This window comes from Danio rerio, chromosome 24 (assembly GCF_049306965.1).
Source record: "Danio rerio strain Tuebingen ecotype United States chromosome 24, GRCz12tu, whole genome shotgun sequence".
NCBI lineage: Eukaryota > Metazoa > Chordata > Actinopteri > Cypriniformes > Danionidae > Danio > Danio rerio.
This window is the reverse complement of record NC_133199.1, coordinates 36,348,570-36,374,454: the sequence shown is the minus strand read 5'-3', so window position 1 is coordinate 36,374,454 and position 25,885 is coordinate 36,348,570. Positions and strand designations below refer to the sequence as shown.

Genomic DNA, 25,885 nt, shown 5'->3' with positions numbered 1-25,885 from the left:
AATTGATGGCTAGCAAGTTATTTATTTCATTAATTTCACAACAAGCAAACACTATCAAAATCAGCAATAATGGCAATATACAGTGCTGTAAGTGGTAGCCATGGTTACACCAAAAACCTGCCACAGAAGTCAAGGTTAATTAGCATCACGAAATCACTTGCGATTAGTTTCACACATGCTGTTTCAACATAATGCAGGTCTGTTTTTTATAGCTACAATAACACAAAACCTTTGATACAGTCAATTATCACTTCATTTTAAGGATAACCTGAAATATTCTTCACACTTGCGCAGATGAAACCATTGTCCACCAGAGAGCAGAAGAGATTTCATTCATTCATTTATCTTCGGCTTAGTTTCTTATTTATCAGGGGTCACCACAGCGGAATGAACCACCAACTATTCCGGCATACGTTTTACAAAGTGAATGCCCTTCCAGCTGCAACCCAGTACTGGGAAACACCCATACACACTCATTCGCACGCACACACATACACGATCATCCAATTCAACTATAGCGCATGTTCTTGGACTGTGGGGGAAACCCGGAGGAATCTGCACGCCAACACAAGGAGAACATGCAAACTCCACACAGAAATGCCAACTGGACCAGTCGGAACTCAAACCAGTGACCTTCTTGCTTTGAGGTGACTGCAGAAGAGATATGTAAAATAGAAATAGAAGCCGATGAAGATCTGCAACGTAAACAGCATTTTTTAATAGCCTTGATCCTGTAAAGGTCATATAGAAACACACATAACTGAATTAAAGCGTGAAGTATTCCAGTCATTTAATTAGATTATTCCATGCCGTCTGTTTATCTGACACAAAGACAGGGTTTTTCTCAGTCTAAATTCAAATCAGATTTATTTATTGATACAGTAATTATGCATGTATAATTTTATTTAGGTGAAGGGAATCAAAAATAAGAATTAGTTTACTGAGTATACAGTTGAAGTCAGAATTATAAGCCCCCTGTATATTTTTCCCCCAATTTCTGTTTAATGGAAAGAAGATTTTTACAACACAATTCTAAACATGATGGTTTGTTCTGTAGGCAATTGAAAGAAAAAAAACTTTAGGGGGCTAATAATATTGATCTTAAATAGTTGTTAAAAAAATGTAAAATTGTTTTTATTCTGGTCGAAATAAAACAAATAAGACAATGTAAATAAAATAATAATATATAAATAAAATATAAATATAAAAAAATATATATTATAGGAATTACCGTGAAAAATCCATTGCTCTGTTAAACATTGTTTGGGAAATACATATATATATATATATATATATATATATATATATATATATATATATATATATATATATATATATATATATATATATTTTTTTTTTTTTTTTTTTTTAATCTACTAAAACACTTAAAAGTGACTAAAACTAAAACATTAATGGATAGTTCACCTAAAAACATCCTTCAAACCTGAGTTTCTTTCTTCTGTTGAACACCAGGAAAAATATACTGCTGAATAATAATTTAAAAAAGCCATTGACTTCATTTGTACTATAAACATCAGTGGCTGCTGTTTCCCAACATTCTTCTAATCATCTTCTTTTGTGTTCAACAGAAGAACGAAACTCATAAACATTTAGTAGCACTTGAGTGTGAATAGTGAGAAAATGTTTATTTTTATCTCTTTATACAAAAAACATGACATTTATTTATATATATATATATATATATATATATATATATATATATATATATATATATATATATATATATATATATATATATATTATTATTATTATTATTAATAAAAAAACTATTCAGTTTTCAAGTTATTAACTTACTTTCAACTGTTTGTTTTATTTTTAAATCATAATCCTACATAGAATTGCCAAATCCTCTTTCAGACTGGCACCATTTGCCTGTTATTTGCCCTTTGCTTCTACCCTAAAACAAAAAAATGGATTTGCAATTACGATCAATGAATGCCTAAATTAATATCTATAATTAATATAATAACTTTGATGAGAGGGTGTGTGTAAATTTTGTTTTTGCTAATGAAATATTTTTGTTGGTTTTTAGCACCATCTTGTGGTTTGTTGGCTGAACTGGGACATTTCAACTCGGATATTCACACCCCAGACCCCTCTAGTTTTTGAAATAATAAAGAAGTTATAGACTATTTTAAAAAATTGTAATAAATGTGAATTAATTAACACATAATGTAATGAATAATATAGAAAATTATATAAATAAAAAAATGGCATAAAATAAACAACAATAATACAATTTGGATTAAAATAATCTTAATTATAGATATCTAATAAATGTAATTATTATGATTAAAAAATGCAACATAATTAAAAAAATATATACAACATGTATTTAAATAATGGAGCGGCTCGGATGCTCAGTGGTTAGTTCATTTTCCTTCAGCTTAGTCCCTTATTTATCAGGGGTCGTCATAGCCCAATGAAATGCCAATTATTCCAGCAAAAAGACCCATACACTCTCACACACACGCTCATACAATATGGCCAATATAGCGTATTCAATTTACCTATAGCGCATGTCAGAAATGCCAACTGGCCTAGCCAAGACTCGAACCAGCGACCTTCTTGCTGCGCCACCCAACAAATACTTGCCATAAATAAATTACTAAAACTTGTTACACCTAAAATAACTTCATTTAATACTGAAAACTGCCATAATTAAGTTTGCCAAACTTAATTCATTTAATTTTAACAAGTCAAAGTAATTTGTTTAAGTTTTCACTTTTTACGGTGTATAATTTTAAACACAGAAACACCATTTTTAAAAATGACCATTTTCAGCTAGCCTAAAAATCATCAATGTTGTGTAAATGCACCCTAAAAACCTGTACATTTCAAATGATTGTATTGATTAGCATCTATTTAGGCATGCAGAGAACTAATCACTGAACATGATGAGATGATCTAATTAGCTAACCCATTACGACTAATGGTTGTGTCCAACAAATTACTTTGAATTAAATCAGAGAAATGTTCCCGTGTTGCTCATTGGCCAGATGGCTCCTACACTAATCTGTTTATTTGCATGACATGGAGGCTCGAACTGTGCAATAGCTAGAAGAAGCATTTTAATAGAGGTAAAACAGCAAGCAGACTTTCCTGGGATTACACATTTAGATGTTCTCAGAAATGTAGATCTGGGTACATATCCACAATGAGTCTGTGTTCAACATTCACTCATCATTTACTCACACTTTAATTGTTTCAAACCTTTATGGGGGTTTTCTTCTTCTTTTTTAACATAAAGCAGATATTTTGAAGAAAGCTAGAAACTGTAATCATTGGCTTCCTTAGTGTTTCTACTAAGGAAGTCTATTATGCTGAGCTGTTGTTCCCATACTGATAAACGTCTAGTGACCTGTGAGTTTTTTTTTCTATTCATACGGTTCCTTTAACAGTATCGATGTTGTAATGTCATCAAAATCAAATCAGTTAAACAGACTTTTGCAATTACTTAGTTACTCAAGCGTAAAACGAGACAAAAAGCCGTTTACTCGCACGCGCCCGTCAGAGTCGGCAGTCTAGCGCAGAAGCTCCATTGAATGCACTACTTGCACGCAGGCTCGTGACGTAGTTCCGCCTTGAAGTAATAGGGCCCGCTTAGTTCCGGTTTGTCGGTCATTGTTGCGAAGTTGGAAGAAAATGTTCAAAAAAAAGTGTGTTTACAGATTTCAGAGACAGCAGAAAGTATACAACGTACACTGCTGCGTTCCGCTGTGTACATCTTCTGCGAAATTCAACGGAAGTTTAAGTTTTCACAGTTTTCCTTCAGACGTGGACCTTAGAAAACGGTGGCTTGTAAACATACGCCGAGATGATTTTTGTCCAACCGGCAATTCCAAGGTTTGCGTAACACTTCTACTTATAGGTTCCCCAGCTACTGTCACCTGACGTCTTTCTGGTGGCTAATCGAGCCATCCAGTCACAAAATCATTCGTGTGTCCAGGGCTAAATCTGCTGCTAGAAAGCAGGAAGACGTCATGGATGTACTGCCACCATCAGAGGTAGGTTTTATACGCACAGTAAGCATGACTGTATACACAAACACAAACACACACACACACACACATATATATATATATATATATATATATATATATATATATATATATATATATATATATATATATATATATATATATATATACACACACACACACACACGCATACACATACGTGTGTGTATACTAGGGCCGTACATCCAGTTGTGTTTGGGTGTGTCCGCATACGCTGTTAGCGGATACGCTTCGTAGAGGGGGAACTGGAATTCCAGAAGGGAACAGAATCGACTACACACACACTGTTGCGTGTGGCGTTCACTCCTGCCCTTAACTATTACTTTCAATTGATCTTGTTTGTCCTTTTCAGTTTTCTATTGGTTAATCTGGTGGCGTCAGGCCTTTAAAACGAACGGAAGCGGACTTCTACGGCCCCTCATTCCTCCACGTCACCACAGTCTTTGACGGCTTTATTGTTGTGTTCTCCTTTATGCTTTCCTTTTGATATTTGTTTGGAGTGGGGAGCTCCAACCTGCTTTAGGTTTGTTTGGTTGTTTGTTATTAAGTTGTTGGGCTCCCCATCTCTTGTCAATTTGGATTGTTTTGTTGGTTATGTTATGTTAATAAATAATTTAGCTGGAGCACTTTGGCCGTTGTTTATTATGTTACGTTGTCTTTTGGTCACGAGTCTTATTTAAGTTAGGGACCGTAACACACATACACACTTGCATATAAATATATGGGGTAAAATAAATGCTCATATTATAAAGGCATGGCGGGGGGAAATGTAATTTAATACAGTGCTTCTTGTATAATCTGAGACCCACTTCATATCGGATATTGCTCAGCCAGTGGAGATCGCTTTTTTTTTTTTTTTTAAAGAAAACAAACCTTAAACACGCCGATTTTGCAACGGCATTTAGTTCACCGGAAGCGCTTAACCCAGGTTACTGGCAAATTAAAAGTCCTATGAGAATACTTCGGTATTTCTTCATAATGGTTACAGGTTTTTAGCTTTCTTCAAATATCTTCTTATGTGAAGAAAATCATTAAGCTTTGGAACTACTTTAGTTATAGTACAGTAAATAGTGAGTATATTTTCATTTTAGGGTGAACTATTCCTTTAAATGTCTGAGCTGTCAACTGAAATAAGAGACAGAGTATTGAAAACAATCTTTCTTTATATGAAGAAATCAATAGGCTACAATTTAAATGAATGAACTGTAAGTAAAATATCGCATTTGTAGTTATTGTTAAACATCTTTACTGTATTTACAGCTTGATTTTTCTAAAGCAGACTAGAGTTTGAGCATGCAAAATTCTGTCATGTAACGCTGTGAAAAGAGGCAGGATAAAACAAGATGATCAAACGTTGATAAAGCGAGAGATTGCTCCATATTTTACATTTCTGTACAGAGAGATTCAATTTTTGGGCTTGGGTTGTATTTGGAACTAACTTTTGTCAATTATTATTTGATTTAATTTTTATATTGATGTATACTTTACACTTTTGTTATGTTGTTGAATTAAATATTATTTATTTTTTTAAATACATTCTTTAATTTCATCCATCATCATTTTGTGACTTTTTTTTTCAAATATAGGTTCAGGCATTGTAACCATTTCAAAAGTATCAATTTGGCATGACTGTTATTAAAATTAGCCACCAATAACCTTAAAAAATAAACATGATTGAGAAATTCCAGCATTATGGATGTAACAAAACACAAAACATTAATTTACTTAAAAACATATGTTGGCATTGAATTGAAACATTTGTTTAGATTTTCCAAAACAACTAACCACAGAGATAAGGAATCAGAAAAATATCAATTATCAAAAATGAGGAAAATGGATGTGACCAAAAAAGTCAGTGAATTTACAGTATACAACATACTTTGAAAAATATGTGAATTAAACTGCACAACCCAAAAGAAATAATGCTAATCAAAAGGATAAGAGTTGACTCAACAAAATTTATTGATTTTATGCATTTTAAGCATGACTTTGGTAAATCAAATATAATAGTTTGAAAACATTGACAGAGACGTTTTGTTTTTCTGTTTGTACAGTACCGTAAATACTTGCTTACACAGTTAACCTAGAAACAGTTTCGTGGTTTTGTTGGAAACTTTTTTTTTCATGGAATTGTTTGATTACTGAAGTTGAACTATGGCAACCACAAATTAACCAGGTTTTTCTTTTTTTGTAACCATATATAATATATTTTGTGTACATTTCCTACCTTAATGATATCAAAACTTAAGATATACAATAATATATATTATAATAATTACACACTATGAATCATTTACTAAGCATTAGTATCTAGTGAGTTCATTATTTATTAAGCATTAATTCTACATTAACAAGCGTTAGTAATCAGTTTATAACTGCAGCTACAAATGCTGTATTCTTGACCTACAATCACATATATAATGTGCCTAATAATTGTACTGTCATAATTTATTTTTCATTACTAAATTAACTAATGCATTATTTACTAACCGTTTGTATTTAAGAGTAGTTGGTGGTTTTTAGGATCATTTGGAATGAATAATCTTATTATTCAGGCATATAGTAATGGTTACTACTGTATCTATGTTAATAAATGCTTCATTAACTCAACTTATCCAGTTTTGTGATCTAATCTAAAGTGATGACTATTTATGCTTTATAAATGCCTTATAAATGACAATTAAAGGCTCAGTATCAAATGAACAATAAGCTTTGCAAGCTTATCTAAAAAGTAAAATACCGTAAAGTTTACACATTGCCCAATAACAGGAGTGTCAAAATACGAATTAACATTGGATAAAACAACAAAAAGATATAATAATTTAACAATATTATAAGATGCAATGTTTAAACTGTGCCGTAATTTTAATTTTGACAAGATTACAAAGATTTATTTTTTATTTGATAGTTTCATTTGTGTATCTTTAAATGAATAGAAATTATTAAAGTTGTTTATGTTCTTTTTTCCTATTTAGAATTGAACTGAGCCTTTAATTGTCATTTATAAAGGGTTTATAAAGCATAAATAATTCTCACTTTGCTTTAGGTCACAAAACTGGACGTTGAGTTAAAAAAGCATTTATTAACATACAAATTAGCTATTAGCATATGCCTGAATAATAAAAATTAGAAATGTTAATTTAAATAGTTTATTAATCATTAACTTATTCTGAATGATCTTACAAAAAACCAACTATGCTTAAAAAACTGGTTTGTAAATAATGCAATACTTAATTTAGCAATAAAAAATTACCTCAATAACAAAGTGTGAAAGTACAGCTATTATGCACATTATAAATGTGGTTGTTAGTCAAGAATAGAGCTGATTTGTAGCTGCAGTTATAAACTGCTTACGCTTGGTAATGTAGAGGTAATGCTTAACAGATAATGAATTCACTCATTGCTAATGCTTAATAAATGGTTCATAGTGTGTAAGTGTTACCAATGTGATTTTTGATTAGTAATTTGCATTGCTAAGAACACAATTTAGAAAAATTTAAAGGAGATTTTCTCAGTATTTTTGTTTTTTGAACCCTCAGATTTATTAATAAGTTGTATCTCAGCCAAATATTCCCCTATCATAACAAACCATACATCCATGGAAGTTTATAGGATGTGACTCTTATACTGGTTTTGTGGTCCATGTCACATGTACACTGTAAAAAATAATTCACTGGATTTACTCAATTTTTTAAGCTATGTGGATGCAACCAATTTATATGGGCTGAATTTAAACAAACAAATTAAAAGTAGTAATGTTCAGCTTAACTTGTTTGTTTAAATGCAGCCCATATTAATTGTTTGCAACCACTTACCTCAAACAAATTAAGTAAATCCAATAAATTTTTTTTTTTAAGTCAAAGAAATACAATAACCCTAGTAATAAGAAATAAAAGACGAACACTGATTATTTTTCAAAAGGTTTATTGAATTTGTGTCAGTTTGTTGTTTGGTCTAATGGTGCAGAAGACGCGAGCTCATCACGTTTTTGGTCGTTTGTGAAAATCATACAAAACAGAAAAAGTTGAAGCAGTATTGCTGTGGTCTTCGACAGTGTAAACTACAGACATCGTGGTAAACATAAACCCAGGATAAAGCTGGTTTACTCAGTGGCCTACACTTTCAGCTTTCAGCTCTAATAACAGACCGCTCTAATGTGGCAATGCAAAGAAGGCACTTTAAAGCTGTTTTTCTTTTCTTTTCTTTTACTCTCAACAGAAACAACAGAGGAAACTTCATTCTTGTCAATTTACTCCAGCGTGGATCTTCAGTGCCTCGGGTTCACATGCAGCTCATTCCAGATCCTCGTTTTGGGTGGACTCGTTAATTATCTGCAATGGACGAAAAATCAAAAGGGTCAGATGTTATGTAATATCTTTATATTTATACAGCTGAAGTCAGAATTATTAGCCCTCTCTTTTTGGAGGGAACGGTTTTAAAAAGAAACTATTTTTTTAACACATTTCTAAGCATAATAGTTTTAATAACTCATTTCTAATATCTGATTTATTTTATCTTTGCCATGATGACAGCTCATAATTATTTACTAGATACTAGTATTCAGCTTAAAGTGCAATTTAAGGGCTTAGCTAGGCTAATTAGGCAAGTTAGCCCAGCTAACAATTTTGTGTTTAATAGACGTCTAATAGACATCTAATTGTTGACAGCTTGGCTAAAACAAGGCTAAACTTGGGCTGTCAGTGAAATGCTAATAGACAACTAAGAATAGCCCAAAACTAGACTAGTCGTCAAATAGACAGATTAGACTTGATATGTGTAGTCATTCGTTTCTGTTTATTTGATGACTAGTCTTGGCCTGTTCTTAGACAGCTATTAGATTTTTACTGAAAGCCCAAATTTAGCCTTGTTTTACCCAGGACGACTATGTTTAAATGTCTTTTAGACATCTAGTAGACATCTTTTAAAAACAAAAAATGTTTAATTATTTAAGAGGTTTAATTATTTATAATTAATGGTTAATTAGGCAAAGCTTTGTATAACGATGGTTTGTTCTGTAGACAATCAAAAAGTATATTGCTTGAGGCGGTTTATAATATTGACCTAAAATGATTTTTAAAAATATTTTAAAAAACTGCTTTCATTTTAGCTGAATTAAAAGAAATAAGACTTTCCCCAGAAGAAAAAATATACGAAAAACTGTTAAAAATTCCTCTCTCTGTTCGACATCATTTGGGAAATATTTAAAAAAGAAAAAAAAAACTGTGGGGCGAATCATTTTGACTTCAAATGTATATTAAATAAACAGAATCTTCTTGCCACTCACATGTCCGTCTCTGGTCTCGATGGTCTTAATCACTACTTTTTTTGACAGGTTGTCAATCAGAGGTCTGGTTTCCTTCATGGACTCTGCAGACAGAATTAAGCATTTTATTTTATTAATGCAATTTTTCTTTAAAGGGACAGTTTACCCCAAAAAATTAAATTCTGCCATCATTTATGCAGCCTTGACTTGTAAACCACAATAGAAGATATATTGAAGAATGGAGGAAACCTCCAACCTTTGACTTCTATATTTGTTCTTTCTACCATTGATGTCAATGGTTACAGGTTTTCAATATTGTGACCAATTTTCCCCTTTTCCTATTATAAGGATGGGAAAACAGTTTGCCTACCTGGTGCATGGTCTAAAAAGGTTGTCCTTATGGGTGTGATGTATGTTCATTAAATCTCATCTCTCATTCCCTTTAAGAGCAAGTTGAGGTCGCACAATTACACATTCGCTACATACAGTTGAAGTCAGAATTATTAGCCCCCCTGTTTATTTTTTTTCACTAATTTCTGTTTAATGGAGAGCAGATTTTTTTCAACACATTTCTGAACATAATAGTTGTAACAACTCATTTCTAATAACTGATTTATTTTATCTTTTCCATGATGACAGCTTAAAGTGACATTTAAAGGCTTAATAGGTTAATTAGGTGAACTAGGCAGGTTAGGGTAATTAGGCAAGTTATTGTATAACGATGGTTTGTTCTGTAGACTATCAGAAAAAAAAATTGCTTAAAGGGGCTAATAATTTTAAAACGGTGTTTAAAAAATTAAAAACTGCTTTTATTCTAGCCGAAATAAAACAAATAAGACTGTCTCCAGAAGAAAACATATTATCAGACATACAGTGAAAATTTCCTTGCTCTGTCAAACATCATTTAGGAAATATTCAAAAAATTCAGAGGGGGCTAATAATTTTGACTTCAAATGTTTATGGAAATCTTTGTAAGTAGAAAAACTGAACACTTTACTATAGCAAGAAACTTGGTTTCCTTTCAAAATTTATAGCATGAGCCTAATTCTACCAAAGCTCCTGAGGTGAAGAAGGCATAGGAGGAGGTAGCGGCTGTTATATTTATGTAGGAAATGATAATCTTTTACATTTATTCCTTTAAGTCTTCAAATTCTCCTGAGACCCCGCCTATTGACTTGTAGTCTGTAGTGGACATTGCGTTTTCATAAATTTTCTTTGAATTTTTTAAGCTACTCTGTCAAGTCCTGTTGTACTGTTTAGAGGACATCATGGGCTAGTGAAATGTCACTTAATTGGCTGGCATGCTAGGAACCACTTCTTACACTACATCCAAAATGGCGGACATACAAAAAAGCACATTTTATGGGAAGGAGAGAGGTATGTAAAATTTAGCTTTTTAAATGTTAAATGTTAATGTTAAAAGTTTTTTTTACTGTTATTATTACATATATATTTGTTTATTAAAGTGTCAGGAACAATATATTTAGCTTTCAAAGCTGTTAACTTGTTTGTGTTTCAAAATATCATCCTTTTTTAAATGCCCACTATAGTGGACACCAGGACCATCTTAATGTAATTAATGACTGCATGTTGTAGGAGGCAGAACTCAAGCAGAGAGGATTCTTTATAAGATAGTTGAGGGAGACTCTGACTTAGAGTCTGACAGACAGTTAGAGCATTAGAGAATGACAATCAGTTTTAAATTGCTTTCATGTTAAATTTGTTTTGGATTAATATCACTTTTTATTATTTATTTTTTGTTTTGAGTTCGGCTCTCTTTCAGACTAAACTGTTCCAGGAATTTCAATACAAAAAGAAAAAATGGCTTTTGTTTTGATTTTGTTACATTAATATTGGAATAATTTCCCTTTACAGCCATATCCTGTACAGTTTTGTTGTCTGAGTTTGGCGGTCGTTTCGAACTAAAATGGTCCTGTGGTCTACTACAATGGACAATCTGTAACTAAAAATAAAACTCTAAATTGTAGAATTTTTTTTAACCCAAATGATGTAGGAAATCACAAAAAAAAAAAAATAAATTCTTTTGGTCTCAGGAGGATATATAAAGATATTTTTGTGCTGCTGTTTTATTCTCAGATCATGTTTATTAAAAACTGCTTCACTAGTTAACATTGGTGAGCATATCTATTAACTGTTATCTTTCTGCATGATGATGTGTTTAGTTGTAATAGATTATTTTGCATTGAGAATTGTTTTCCTTACATTCATAAGGATGATGTAAAGCATACTGTACCTCGCAGGCTTAATGATGAAAAGTTGGGAAATGGTGAGGTGATCCTACAGAGAAATAAACACCAATTATGTGTAAAACCCACAATCCAATACATATTTGTGATTATTTTTAAGGATAGTAATTTGAATTTTCTTCATAAATTTTTTATACTTTGCCATTATCTTTCAAACATGTGTCAGCAAGATGTTTTTAATCATTTAAAATTAAATTTGCTCAATCGTTCTTTATAAGCACAGGCATAGGTCAACATAAGTATGTGCTTTTTTGTACATATTATATTTGCATTAATTAACATACATTATTTACATTTTTTAACCAAATATTTACATGTATTTCTTTTTTTGGTGGGGGTTATGCTTTATATATAATATGCTTTATGTCTTTATGTATTTTATGTAACTATATATAAAAACCACAATTAAATATTTGTTTTCTATTTTTAAGAACAGTCATTTTTTTCTTCACTAAATATTTATACTTTGCCATTATCCTTCAAAGTGCTGGGTTTTAACCATGTTTCAGCAAGATGTTTTTAATAATTTAAAATAACATTAAATATGATCAAGCATTCCTTATATTTTACAAGTACAGGTCAAAATAAGTATGTGCATTTATTTTTACATAACTATATTTAAGGTAAGTAACACATCTACATTGTTTACATGTTTTTTTACATTTGAAATTTATAAATGATTTTTTTATATATTATATATATATTTTTTATAATATTATATATAGACATTTTACTTGCATTTAGTATGCTTTAATTTAATATGCTTTTAATTAAATACTCATTCGTTCATTTTCTTTTTGGCTTAGCGCGGTCACACTTTACAATAAGGTTCATTAGTTAATGTTAAGTAATGCATTTATTAACATGAACAAACACTGAACAATACATTTACTACTGTATTTATTCATGTTAATAAACGTTAGTTAATGAAAATACAGTTGTTCGTTGTTAGTTCATGTTAACTCATGGTGCATTAACTAATGTTAACAAGCATGGACTTGAATGTTAATAATGCATTAGTAAATGTTCAAATATAATTAATAAATGCTGTACAAGTGTTTTTCATGATTAGTTCATGTTAGTAAATGCATTAACTAATGAACCTTTTTGTAAAGTGTTACTCTTAGTGCCTTTATTAATCAGGGGTCACTACAGTGGAATGAACCGCCAACTTATCCAGCATATATGTTTTACGCAGCGGATGCCTTTCGACGCAACCAAACACTGGGAAACACCTATACCAGGGGTTAACTGATTTACATATGTTTACATTGTTTACATATTTTTACATATTGAACATACATATTACATTTTTTTTTTTTTATTAATTATTGCGAACATTTTTCTTTTTTCTCTAACACGTCGAAATGGGATGCCTCGTATTTGACACATATATAAAAAAGCTAAATATTACCTGCTTTCTTCTCCTTCTAGCAGTTTCCTGTAGGTGGCGATCTCAATATCCAGGGCCATTTTAACATTGAGCAGATCCTGGTATTCCCGCAGATGACGTGCCATCTCATCCTTCATGTTGCGAATGTCGTCCTCCAGACGGCCGATGGTGTCCTGATAACCAGACGCCTCCATGGAGAAGCTGTCCTCTAGTTCTCTCATCTGACGCTCCAGAGACTCATTCTGAAATCATGAACGCAATGATATGCAATGTAAGTAGCCATAATTTAAGAGTTGTTATATAGTCAGATCACAGAAAAACATTTTTGTTTCTTGAAAATGAAAGTACAGATGAAATAAAATCCCTAAAACTATATATATATATATATATATATATATATATATATATATATATATATATATATATATATATATATATATATATATATATATATATATATATATTTAATATATATTTAAAGCATTTAAATGACTCAGACTAAGAATTTGTTATTCTGCATATTCCCAATTATAACTAAAACATTTAGTGTTTGAAATAAATTAAAATATTAAATCATTTTTGAGCGACTCAATTTTTTTATTTTAACTTACTTAAAGTACAACTAAAATTAAAATGACGAAAATATATAAACATAATTAAAAATATATAATTGCTAAATTATCATATTTACTCAAAATTAATTTTTATGAAATCTAAAATATTGTATTTCAGCCAGTCAACATTTCTCATTTTCATTTAGTTCAACTTCATTTAGTAAAATATATGAAAGTACACACAAAATGAAATAACTAAAATGCTTTATTAATAAATAAACTAAATAATATAAAAATAAATAGAAAATATTACTAATTATTACTAAATATTACTAATATTCCTGTTTTTCTAAACTAAAACATAGTAAATTAAATACTGATAAATATAAAATATAAATAATTATTATAAAAATAATTGTAAAAGTTTATAAACATTTTTAAAACAGTAAAATGACCTCAAAACTCCAGAAAAGTATGTGTAAAGATAGAAAAGAAAATATATTAATAAAAATGTTTTTAAATATTAAAAATATAAAAAAGTATCATCTGAAATTAAATATAAAATATATATTTTTAAAATGTATGCTGAAATAAAACATAAAATAAAGTATCATCTAAAATAAAAGATCATATAATGATTTTAAAGTACTATTATGACATGAAATGACTAAAAATACTATATTAATAACTATATTAGATAATAGGGAAAAAACTAAATAAATATAAAATATTAATAAAATCCTGTTTTGCTAAACTAAAACATAGTAAAATGTGTGTTCACTAAATATTAATAAAATACACACTAATTAAATTAAAATAACATTTTTAAAGCATTGAAACAACCTATAAATATAAACATAAAAATAAAATAAAATAATAAAAACATAAATATAAATAACTAAAAGATTATCTTAATGATACTGAAGTGCTAATATTAAATAAATAAATAACTAAAAATACTATATTAATAACTATTTTAAATAATGAAAAAAACGAATAAAATATTATTAAAATCCTGTTTTGCTAAACTAAAAAAAGTTAATTAAGTACTAACAGAGTAGAATACAGTAAATTAAATGCCAATAAAATACACACAAATTAAATTAAAATAGCTTTAAAAGTATATATACATTTTTAAAGCATTAAAATGACAAAAATATATAAGGATAAAAATTAAATACATTAATAAAAAATATCTATATACTATAAATATAAAATAAAGTATCATCTGAAATAAAATATAACAAATAAAAAGAAATATAAATTATATTTTAAATATATACTGAAATAAAATATAAAATCATCTTAACTAAAAATAATCATCTAAAATAAAATATCATATTAGTGATATTAAAGTACTATTATGAAATGAAATGACTAAAAATACTATAATAACAATATTAAATAATTGAAAAAACATTAAAAAATATAAAATAATACTAAATTAAATACTAATGCAGTAAAACAAATACTAATAAAATACATACTAATTAAATTAAAATAATGTAATAAAACATTACATTTTAAAGCATTAAAATGACTTCAAAAACAGATAAAAATAAAATTATATATATATATATATATATATATATATATATATATATATATATATATATATATATATATATATATATATATATATATATATATATATATATATATATATATATATATAGAGAGAGAGAGAGAGAGAGAGAGAGAGAGAGAGAGAGAGAGAGAGAATCTCAATGATAGTATTAAAATGCTAATAATTTATATATTTATTATATAAATATTTGTCTTTTTCTTACTGATTACATTTATAACACAATTAAATAAATATAATTTCCCAGTACCCACCGTTCCTTTGAGAGCTTCCAAGTCACAAGTGAGAGCCTGGAGCTGGCGACGGTAATCATTGGCCTCCTGTTTGGCCAGACGGATAGTTTCATTGTTTCGAGCAGCAGCTTCTGACAGGTCAGCAAACTACAAAGAAACACCAAGAGAAAAATAAAGCTCCATCTGCCTCTCTGGCTTTTGTGTTCAGTTTGTAACAACTGGACGACACACATGATTATTCTAGCTTGATGTTTAAAGATCTGAGCTAATGCTAATAGATCAATCGCTCCATTAGTCTGATCAATACTGAGAGAAAGGAGCAGATGGACTCCATAATTCCACACGTCCACCATCTGCTGCTTGTAAGAGTTGATCTTGAGATGAATCGAACTTGTTTCTGAAACATCTAATGTTGACTTAACAGATTAGCAACACCTCGGTTTGTAAAATTGCTAAATGAGCCTTTGTTGCATTGTTTAGCTGGAGACTTAAAGGGACAGTTCATCCAAAAAAAAAACAAAAAAATCTGTCATTATTTACTCATCCTACACTTGTCTGGTTTTCTTTCTTTTTTGAACACAAATAAAGATATTTTGAAGAATTTTAAAAATCTGTAACCATTGACTTCTATAGAATTTGTTTTTCGTACTAGGGAAGTCGATGGTTACAGGTTTTCAGCTTCCTTCAAAATATCTTCCTCTGTTTAACAGAACAAAGAAACTTAAAATGGTTTGGATCCACTTGAGTAAATAGAGAGTGAATTTTCATTTTTGGGTGAGGGACAGTTCAGCCAAAACTAAAGTTCTGTCATCATTTAATCATCTTACACTCGTTACAAACATGCCTGAGTTTCTTTCCTCTGTTGAACACAAAAGAAGATATTTTGAAGAATGCTGGAAACCTGTAACCATTGACATCCAGAGTAATTGTCTTTTAGTTTCTGACCTTGGATTTGTACCAATCCTCAGACTCCTGCAGGTTTCTGGAGGCCAGAGTCTCGTACTGCTGCCGGACGTCTTTCAGAGCGGCGGTCAGGTCAGGTTTGGCCACTTCCATATCGATCTGCAAATGCTGCTCCTGCATCTGGATCTGCATCTCAGCAAGTTCCTGTGGAGGTGTTAAGGAAAATATTTTTAAGTCCAAATTTATAGTTTGAGACCTATAGTGAAGTATATTGAAAATAGTATGTTGAAATGTTTGAGGTAAACTCATGAAAGTTTGAATATGGTGGAGCAAAAAATGCTGAAACAAAAAAAAATCTTAAAGGAAAATTATTTGTGAATGACTTTATTACTTTAACTTATTTAGGGTGGCAAGCTAGCTCAGTGGTTAGCACTGTCGCGTCACAACAAGAAGGTCACTGGATCCAGTCCCACCTGGGCCATTTGGCATTTCACTGTGGAGTTTGCATGTTCTTCCCATGTTGGCGTGAATTTCATCCTGGTTTCTCCCATAGTCAAAACTCATGCGCTACAGGTAAATTAGAATTAAATTTGGCTGTAGTGTATGAATGTGTGTGCGAATACGAGAGGGCACGGGTGTTTCCCAGTAATGGGTTGCGGCTGGATAGGCATCTGCTGCATAAAACATATGCCAGAATAGTTGGTGGTTCATTCCACTGTGGCGACCTCTGAAATAGAGACTAAGCCAAAGGGAAATGAATGAATGAATGAATGTTTATTTAGATGTTTTGTTTATTTTTTGATTGGCTACAGAACAAACCACTGTTGTTAAATGACTTACCTAATTAGTTAAACCTTTAAATGTCACTTTAAGCTTAATACTGGTATCTTACTAAATAACTAGTATAATATTATGTACTGTCATCATAGGAAAGACATGAGTTAATAGAAATTAGTTATTAATACTAGCATGATCAAAAATGTAAAAAAAAAATAAACATCTGTCCATGAAATAGCACTTATTTAATATTTAAAACTGTCTATCTTCTTTAAAAAAAAAAAATCAGACGGACTTAAACTTTTTTATGTGTAGTTTCTAAACTACACACATTTTGTAGTTTTTAGCTGAATATGAACAGAACATATTTGATTCTAAAATAAAATTGGCTAAAGAACAAACCATCCTTGTCTAATGACTTGCCCAATGAACTGAACTTAGTTAACTTAATTAACCTAGTTAAACCTTTTTAGTTTGACTGGAAAGTTGTATTTATTTAAAAACTTTTAGGGTTAATATTATAAGCTTCATTAAGATTCTTTTTTATTTACTGTTTTGATTGGAAACCACTGTTGTCGAATGACTTCCTTAATTAACCTAATTTACCCTGTAAGTTGCACTTTAAGCTCAATGTTGGTATCTTTAACTATTGATTTGAATAATTATCCACATTCTTTAGTTATTAAAACTAGTATGTTCAATAATGTGTTGAAAGATTGGTTCAGTTTAGTTTTTTAATGTAAAAACTGTCATGATTAAACTTATTATGCCCATTAAGAATGTTTTTGTTTCTGATTGGCTACAGAACAAACCACTATTGTTGAATGGCTTTCTTAATTAGCCTAATTAAGCCTATAGCCACTTAGCTGATGATTGATTATAAAGCTTGTTGGCATGCTGTCCCTGGAGAGAGCCCTGAGCTCATAAGATCCTCGAGCCCGGGGTTCCCTCCCATTTGCAAGGCGAGAGGGGAGTTTGAGCTCAGGTAGATCTCAAGAACTCCCCTGCTGTAGTAGCTACTGAACAGATAGTGATTGATCTTAAGAGATAACTACTTACTAGCATGTCTATGATGCTGATTTGGATTAGTCAATGAACTTAAGTTGCATGTTTTTTAATGGTGGGAGGAAACCGGGAAACCCGGGGGAAATCCATGTAAGCATGAGGAGACTGTAAACTCCGCACAGAAACGTCTGCTGGCTTGGTAAGAAGTAGAACCAGTGAGGTTTTGCTGTGAGGAACGTAGGGTATTTATAGTGGCTTAGGAATTGTCTGATTGGTAAATAATAAATTAAATAATGCGGGACCGTCTGCGAGCAATCATAAGCACGTGATCCTCTTGAAATTATTTTATAAATAAACTTCACTTAAGCCTGGGGTGTCCAAACTCCTGGGGTGTCCTGGGGGGCCAGTGTCCTGCAGATTTTAACTTCAACTTGCCTCAACACACCTGCAAGGATGTTTCTAGAAAGCCTAAGAGTTTGATTAGCTAGCCTAGGTGTGTCTGATTGGGGATGTAGCTAAAATCTGCAGGACACCGGCCCTCCAGGACCGAGTTTGGACATGCCTGACTTAAGCTCAACATTGGTATCTTTAATTATTAAATTGATTAATTATTGGCATTCTGTAGTTATTAAAAATAGCATGTTCAAAAATGTGTTGAAAAAACTAAATCTCCATGAAAATAGCACTTAATATTTAAAAATGTCTTTACTTCTTTTCAATTAAAAAAATCAGACAGACACAAACATTTTTACAAGTAGATACTATTCATATATTTATATATATATATATATATATATATATATATATATATATATATATATATATATACTTGCTGAATAAAAACAGAAAATATTTGATATTAAAAAAAATTGGCTAAAGAACAAACCATCTTTTTCTAATGACTTGCCTAATTAACTGAACATAGTTAACCTAGTTAAACCTTTTTAGTTTGACTGGAAAGTTGTATTTAATTAAAATATTAATATTATAAGCTTCATTAAGATTCTTTATTATTTTTAGTTTAGTTAATTTTTTAGTTTTTTAGTATAGTTTAATTTTAGTTTATTGGCTACAGAACAAACCACTGTTGTTGAATGACTTCATTAATGAACCCAATTAAGCCTATAACTTGCACTTTAAGCTCAATGTTGGTATCTTTAACTATTAAACTATTTAACCATTATATAAATTATCATGTTCAATAATGTGTTGAAAAAATAAACATCTCTCCATGAAATAGCAAATGGGAAATATTTAAAAATGTCTTATGTTAATAAATCAGACAGACCTCAACATTTTTACATGTATCTCTATACTACACATATTATTTAGCTGAATATAAACAGAACATATTTGATTCTGAAAATTAGTTTCTTGGCCTTGAACTAATACACTTCCTGATCCCGGAACAATGTCTCAGCTTCATTATTCTGCAGGAATTACGCCCTTTTCCATGACCCATTTAGTCACTATGGCAGCAGGTCACAAATGCCTGACAATCCCCTGATATTAACAGACCCAACAAAAGTGTCAGTCAGCCAGAAAAACCAGGACTGTGAGCAGTAAGACTGAACTCCCAGAGGATTTTAATTCAGTGTTTTGCTCACAGCAGCCCTTTTATAGTTGCTTTTGCTCAGCTTTTGTTTCCATATTTGTCACAATTTGTTTTAATAAAAATATCTTCTTTTTTATTGGAAAAATCTGAGATCATTATTGATGCTCTAAAGTAAACATGAACTTGTTAGGGTCTTTTAAGGACTTTCAAGGAGCAAATTTTAAATATTTCAATTTGCATCCAGTGTTTTTGCTGTAAATAAGAAACACATGATGAAACACATTTATGAGATCTTATTTATGATGTTTCTCAGTACCTCATCGTGAAGCTTCTTCAAGAAAGCGATCTCTTCTTGGAGGGACTCCACCTTTCTCTCCAGGTCCAGACGAGCCAGAGAGGCGTTATCAACATCCTGTGGGTGAAACACATGGAGAATTTTCCCATCTTATCGATATTAGCTTTCTTTGCATCCATCTAAAACATGTATTCTTAGTTTTTTGGGGGGGATAACGTAATTGTTTTATGTTTAATTCACTAAAATTTACGAAAATGATAAAGCTAACTTAATTGGTTTATGTTGGGACAACATGAAGAAACTGTGAATCCCAGCATTTTGTAAACTGTATTAAAATAAGTTAAAGCAACACAAAAATATTTGTTGACTTTTTGTCATTACTTTTTTTTCCATGTACAGATATTGATATACAATTAAAGTCAGAATTATTAGCCCCCCTTTAATTTTTTTTTATATATATTTTTTATTTTGGCTAGAATAAACGCAGCTTTTATTAAAGAAAAAACATTTTCAGGTAAATATTATTAACCCCTTATTAGCTATTTTTTTCTTGATAGTCTACAGAACAAACAATCAAACCAGTTATTAGAGATAAGTTATTAAAACTATTATGTTTAGAAATGTGTTGAAAAAATCTTCTCTTTGTAAAACAGAAATAGGGGAAAAATTAACAAGGGGGCTAATAATTCTGACTTCAACTCGTTCATTCATTTATTAATTTTCTTTTTGGCTTACAATTCGCTATGGTTAAGTTAAATTCAAATTTATTTAATGAGATTCATCCCAAAATAAACTCCACATGCTTTTATAATACACAGTAAAATGTCACTAAAAGAAACTAATATAAATAACTTTCTCATGAAGAAACGTATAATAGGAAATAGTAATACTGTGAAATTGTCTTTGCTCTGCTAAGTATTAGAAGTAAGTTTTGAAAATATCGACCTACAAAATTTCAACAAAATTTTCCCTTTGTTTGCTTCTCTGGATTTTTCCTATTTTTTTAACTTGTATTTAAGATTTTTCTCTAACATATTTAGATGTACAAGTTTTTGGACCGTTAACATCAATTATTTTGTTAGATAAGCTCCAGATTTGGCTTCAGTGCTGACTAAACTAATATATATGCACAAATATAATATTGTACAGCTTCCTATTAAATATAATTCTAACTTCAACTCGTTCATTCATTTATTCATTTTCTTTTTGGCTCACAATTCGCTATGGTTAAGTTGAATTTAAATTTATTTAATGAGATTCATCCCAAAATAAACTCCACATGCTTTTATAATACACAGTAAAAATGTCGCTAGAAGAAACTAATATAAATAACTTTCTCATGAAGAAACATATAATAGGAAATAGTAATACTGTGAAATTGTCTTTGCTCTGCTAAGTATTGAAAGTAAGTTTTGGAAATATCGACCTACAAAATTTCAACAAAGTACCCCTTTTTTTGCTTCTGATTTTTTTCCTATTTTTTTTTTATGTGTATTTAATATTTTTCTCTAACATATGAATTTAGATGTACTAGTTTTTGGACCGTTAACATCAATTATTTTGTTAGATAAGCTCCAGATTTGGCTTTAGTACTGACTAAACTAATATATATGCACAAATATAATATTGTACAGCTTCCTTTTAAATATAATTCTGACTTCAACTCATTCATTCGTTTATTCATTTTCTTTTTGGCTCACAATTCGCTATGGTTAAGTTGAATTTAAATTTATTTAATAAGATTCACCCCAAAATAAACTCCACATGCTTTTATAATACACAGTAAAAATGTCACTAGAAGAAACTAAAATAAATATAATATTATATAACATATTATATAACATATAATATAACATATAATAGGAAATAGTAATACTGTGAAATTGTCTTTGCTCTGATAAGTATTGGAAGTAAGTTTTGCGAAAGAATTGGAGGGCTAACAATGTCATCTTCGACTGTATGTAAATTCAACTTAACCAATGAATAACAATAGCTCGCCCGCTGCCAGTAATTTGTTCAGCTGCAGCTGTGGGTGGCAGATACTCTTTAAAACACATGCATATACACAGACACACACACATCCTCTTCTCTGCGTCCTCCATAAGTCACCAATGTCCCCTAGTTAACGCCGTCTCCTCCCATCCGCACAACAGTTTGCTTTGTCATGAACAGCCAGCCGGCTCTCAGACAAAGCTTTGTTTTCAGCGGTGTGTGTCTAAATCTGATGCTGGCCGAGAGGGCAGCTTGACCAGGCCTGCGCTGACCCTTTGATTGTGCACAGACTGCTCACAATAAGACTTGTCTTGCACACACTGACTGGACCGACTGTTAACTGATCGCAGCGTAATAGTGGCTTTGTTTGCACTCGATCAAACGTCAGGTTCAAGAATGACAACCATGCATGCGCAAATAGTTGTTTGTGGTGATTTCTTTACTGTGAATGTGAGCGGATGTACCTGTCTGAAGCTGCGGAGGCTGTTCTCAGCATCTTCTCTTTGAAGCATCTCTTCTTGAAGTCTGGAAATGAGATGCATATTTAAGCAGAGCCACACCCTTTACTATAAAAACAGCCTCGTGGAGCATCACACAGTGGATAGAAATCAGTAATCAGTTTATTTTAATTTACTGTATCAAAACATGAAGAAATTATGTTGTTTTTTTTCCTTGATAATGTTAAAAAAAAGTTTATAACAGAGATTTGCGCCAATAGAAATTCAACATGCTATTATTTGACACTGAACACTGTTTAAAAATGTCAGCTTTTTTTAAATTCAAGCCATTAACATGATTTAATATTAGCATTTATGCTATGTAAAATGGTTCCTGTTTTAAAATATTTGATTTTATCATTATGAACTGTATATCTGATCATATTTTAATGAAATGTCTTAAGAATTGTTAAATCTCTGTATTAAACAAGTCATTTTTATATATTATATAAATTAAATTATATATTTATTATATATATTTTTTATTTTAATGAAATACTGTCATAATGATTACACTATTGCACAATTGCTAGCCTATGCTTAACACTTTTTTATTTTATAGCAAACATAAAAGATTGCCTATACATTTAAAATGAAGTATTTCTAAACGAGTCATACGTTTTACAAAGCATTTTATAATGCATTGTTAGATTATACTAACAAATGTCAATTTAAGCATTACGAATGTATAGGCGATGTATTTTGGTGCATTTAAACAAAACAGATTTACTAAACAGATATATTTATTAAAATATTATTTTAGTCACCAAACATAGTTAAAAATTGATGGATAAAACAATTAAATTAAAGCAAAATATTGCAAAAACTAAGTACGACCTACAAAATTTCAACAAAATTTTCCCCTTTTTTGCTTTTCTGGATTTTTCCTCTTTTTTAAATTTGTATTTAATATTTTTCTATAACATAAATTTGGCTGTACTAGTTTTTCATTAATTATCATAAGTTATTTTGTTAGATAAGCTCCAGATTTGGCTTCAGTACTGATTAAATGTACCCTATATGCACAAATATAATATTGTATCGCTTACTATTAAATATATAAATTTAAAAGACAGATCTGTGAGGGGTGTACTTATATATGTTGAGCACTGTATTTGCCTAAAAATGCTTTTATCGAAAGAAAGAACTTTTAACCTCAATGGAACCTTTTAATTTCCCAAAAGCTTCTTTACAGTGGAAAAAGATTCTCAAAATGCTATGAAATTGTTTTAAAATAGTTTTTGAAGAACTTTTCACTAAAATTTTTGAGATCCAGAAAGGATCAATGAACAATAAGCACAATAATAAATATTTATAATAATAATAATAATATTTATATTTATCAGTAAAGTTTAATTTAGTTATGACTAACCTATAGGCTGTTTAAGTATAAAAACATAGTGAAAGTTACAAAAAAACAGACAAACATTCATCTGTTAACCTTTTAAATGCACATTAAGTTAGCATAAAATAACAAAAACAAAACGTAAAACATATTATGTGCGCCTGCAAGTTATTTAACACTTGACACTAAGTTTTTAGACAGTAATAGTGCCAGAACAGACCTCTCCTTGAGGCGCTCGATGTCCTCCCCTAGGTTGTCCCGGTCCACCTCCACTTTGCTCTTTTCCCCGGTCAGCTGATCCACCTGTCTCCGCAGCTCCCGCATCTCATCCTCGTACAGATCTCCGACCCGGGACGCTCCTTTGCCCCGCAGCTGCTCCAGCTCCGCGATCAGGATCTTGTTCTGCTGCTCCAGAAAGCGCACTTTGTCTATGTAACTGGCGAACCGGTCGTTGAGGTGCTGCATCTCCGCTTTCTCATTGGTCCGGTTGGCTTTAAACTCGGTGTTTATGGCCTCGGCAAGCCCGAAATCCAGAGTGTCGGTGGCGAGTCTGGGAAGGGGCGCGCCGGAGCGCACTCTCAAGCTTTTACTCGCGTACACGGATGGAGGCGCGCTGCTGTAGTTGTAGGACGTGCGCGAGGAGGAGACGCGCACTGGGCTGCTGTACTGCCGGCTGGAGAAAGTGGACCGCGCCGCCGCGGGACGCTCCCCGCCGAACATCCTTTTATAGGAAGATGTGCTTGTTCGACTGGCCATGGTAATCCTTTAGTTTGCGGGTTATTGTTGAAGTCTAAATATCGCACCCTGTCCAGACCAAACGGGGATACTGCGGAGGTTCGGCTGGTTTTTATAGTCCACTCCCTATGCTAATGACATAACGGTGCGGGAGGCTCTGTGACGCAGGCACGCCGCCGGGGCGGAGGGGTGAGGAGACCCTCCAGAACCTGCAGTGAGAGAGTTTCATGGGGAAAAAGCTGGAAGATTTGTTTATTTTTTGTTAGAAGATTTGTTCAATTCTTTATAAAAAATATATGCAAAATGCAGGGTTCCACACAAATCCTACATGTTATATATATATATATATATATATATATATATATATATATATATATATATATATATATATATATATATATATAATTTTTTTGTACAAATTTAAGTGAATTGAACATAAACCAATCAAGTTGTCCCCCCAAAAAACTTAAGAACTGTCTTGTTTCAACTCATTATAAATAAGTAGTTTAAACAAGCAGCAAAAGTTATTTTTACTGAGTCTGTTTAGCCAATTTATGTTTAGCATTATTTAAAAAATAAAAATGAATTAATTATTTAGGCCTTATTGATCATCATCATCATATATTAACATAGCCTCTATTCTACCAGGAAAAAGCACATTGAGATTAAAAGTCTCTTTTACAAGAGCCTCCTGGCCAAAATTAAGCAGTTCGGCTTAACAAAAAAAAAAAAAAACAGATAACATCATTCATCAAAACAAGCAAAAAAATTACAGATCAGTCAGAACATCTACAGACCAGTGTTTCAAAATCTTTTTCAAGGTATGTAGAGAAACCAACTCTTTCAACTGCAACTTTGATTGCAGGTTATTTCATGCAAGGGTTGCTATTTAAAAGCCTTTTTTCCCCTTATATCACCACTGGTACAATAAATTAAATTCCTGAGACTAAAGGCTATAGAGACAGTTTTTTTCTTTCACAAATGTACGTTTGCAGATATGAGGGGAGTAAACCCAGGATAGATTAATAGACAAAGATATACCAATGCTTGAACCGATGGGTGGACAAAGCAGACCATCCTACCTGAGAGAACAACACAAAATGATTGTGGGATTTGTGGGATGAGTGAGGGATTTAATATTTGTCATAAACCTCAGTGCACCACAGTAAACAGCATCTAATTATGCTTATTAATATTGTTGAGTTATTTTTTAATTAACTTTGGGGTAAATAGATTGAGGTATTAAGCAGATTTGTGAATAATAATTGAATAATTTAGGTAACTTCTGAAAGAAGATTTTATTCAAGTCAAATTATGTATTTATTTGTTTATTTAATGTTAGTACTATTTAATACCTAAGCATTCACTGATGGGTGTCATGGTGCTACGCAGTGGGTAGCATGATTGCCTGACAGCAAGAAGGTTGCTGGTTTGAGCTGTGAATGG

The 25,885-nt window shown here is 31.2% G+C and overlaps 1 protein-coding gene across 2 annotated transcripts; it reads right to left on the bottom strand.

Moving 5' to 3' along the window:
• Window positions 1–7,947: 7,947 nt before the first annotated feature.
• vim (vimentin) lies at window positions 7,948–24,527 on the bottom strand. 2 transcript variants are annotated; one of them, NM_131872.2, is given in 9 exon segments: window positions 7,948–8,371; window positions 9,325–9,407; window positions 11,558–11,601; window positions 12,985–13,205; window positions 15,357–15,482; window positions 16,281–16,442; window positions 19,892–19,987; window positions 22,327–22,387; window positions 23,925–24,504. In NM_131872.2, coding segments are annotated over 9 exon segments (1,368 nt in total). In that variant the 5' UTR covers window positions 24,461–24,504; the 3' UTR covers window positions 7,948–8,332.
• Window positions 24,528–25,885: the final 1,358 nt, after the last annotated feature.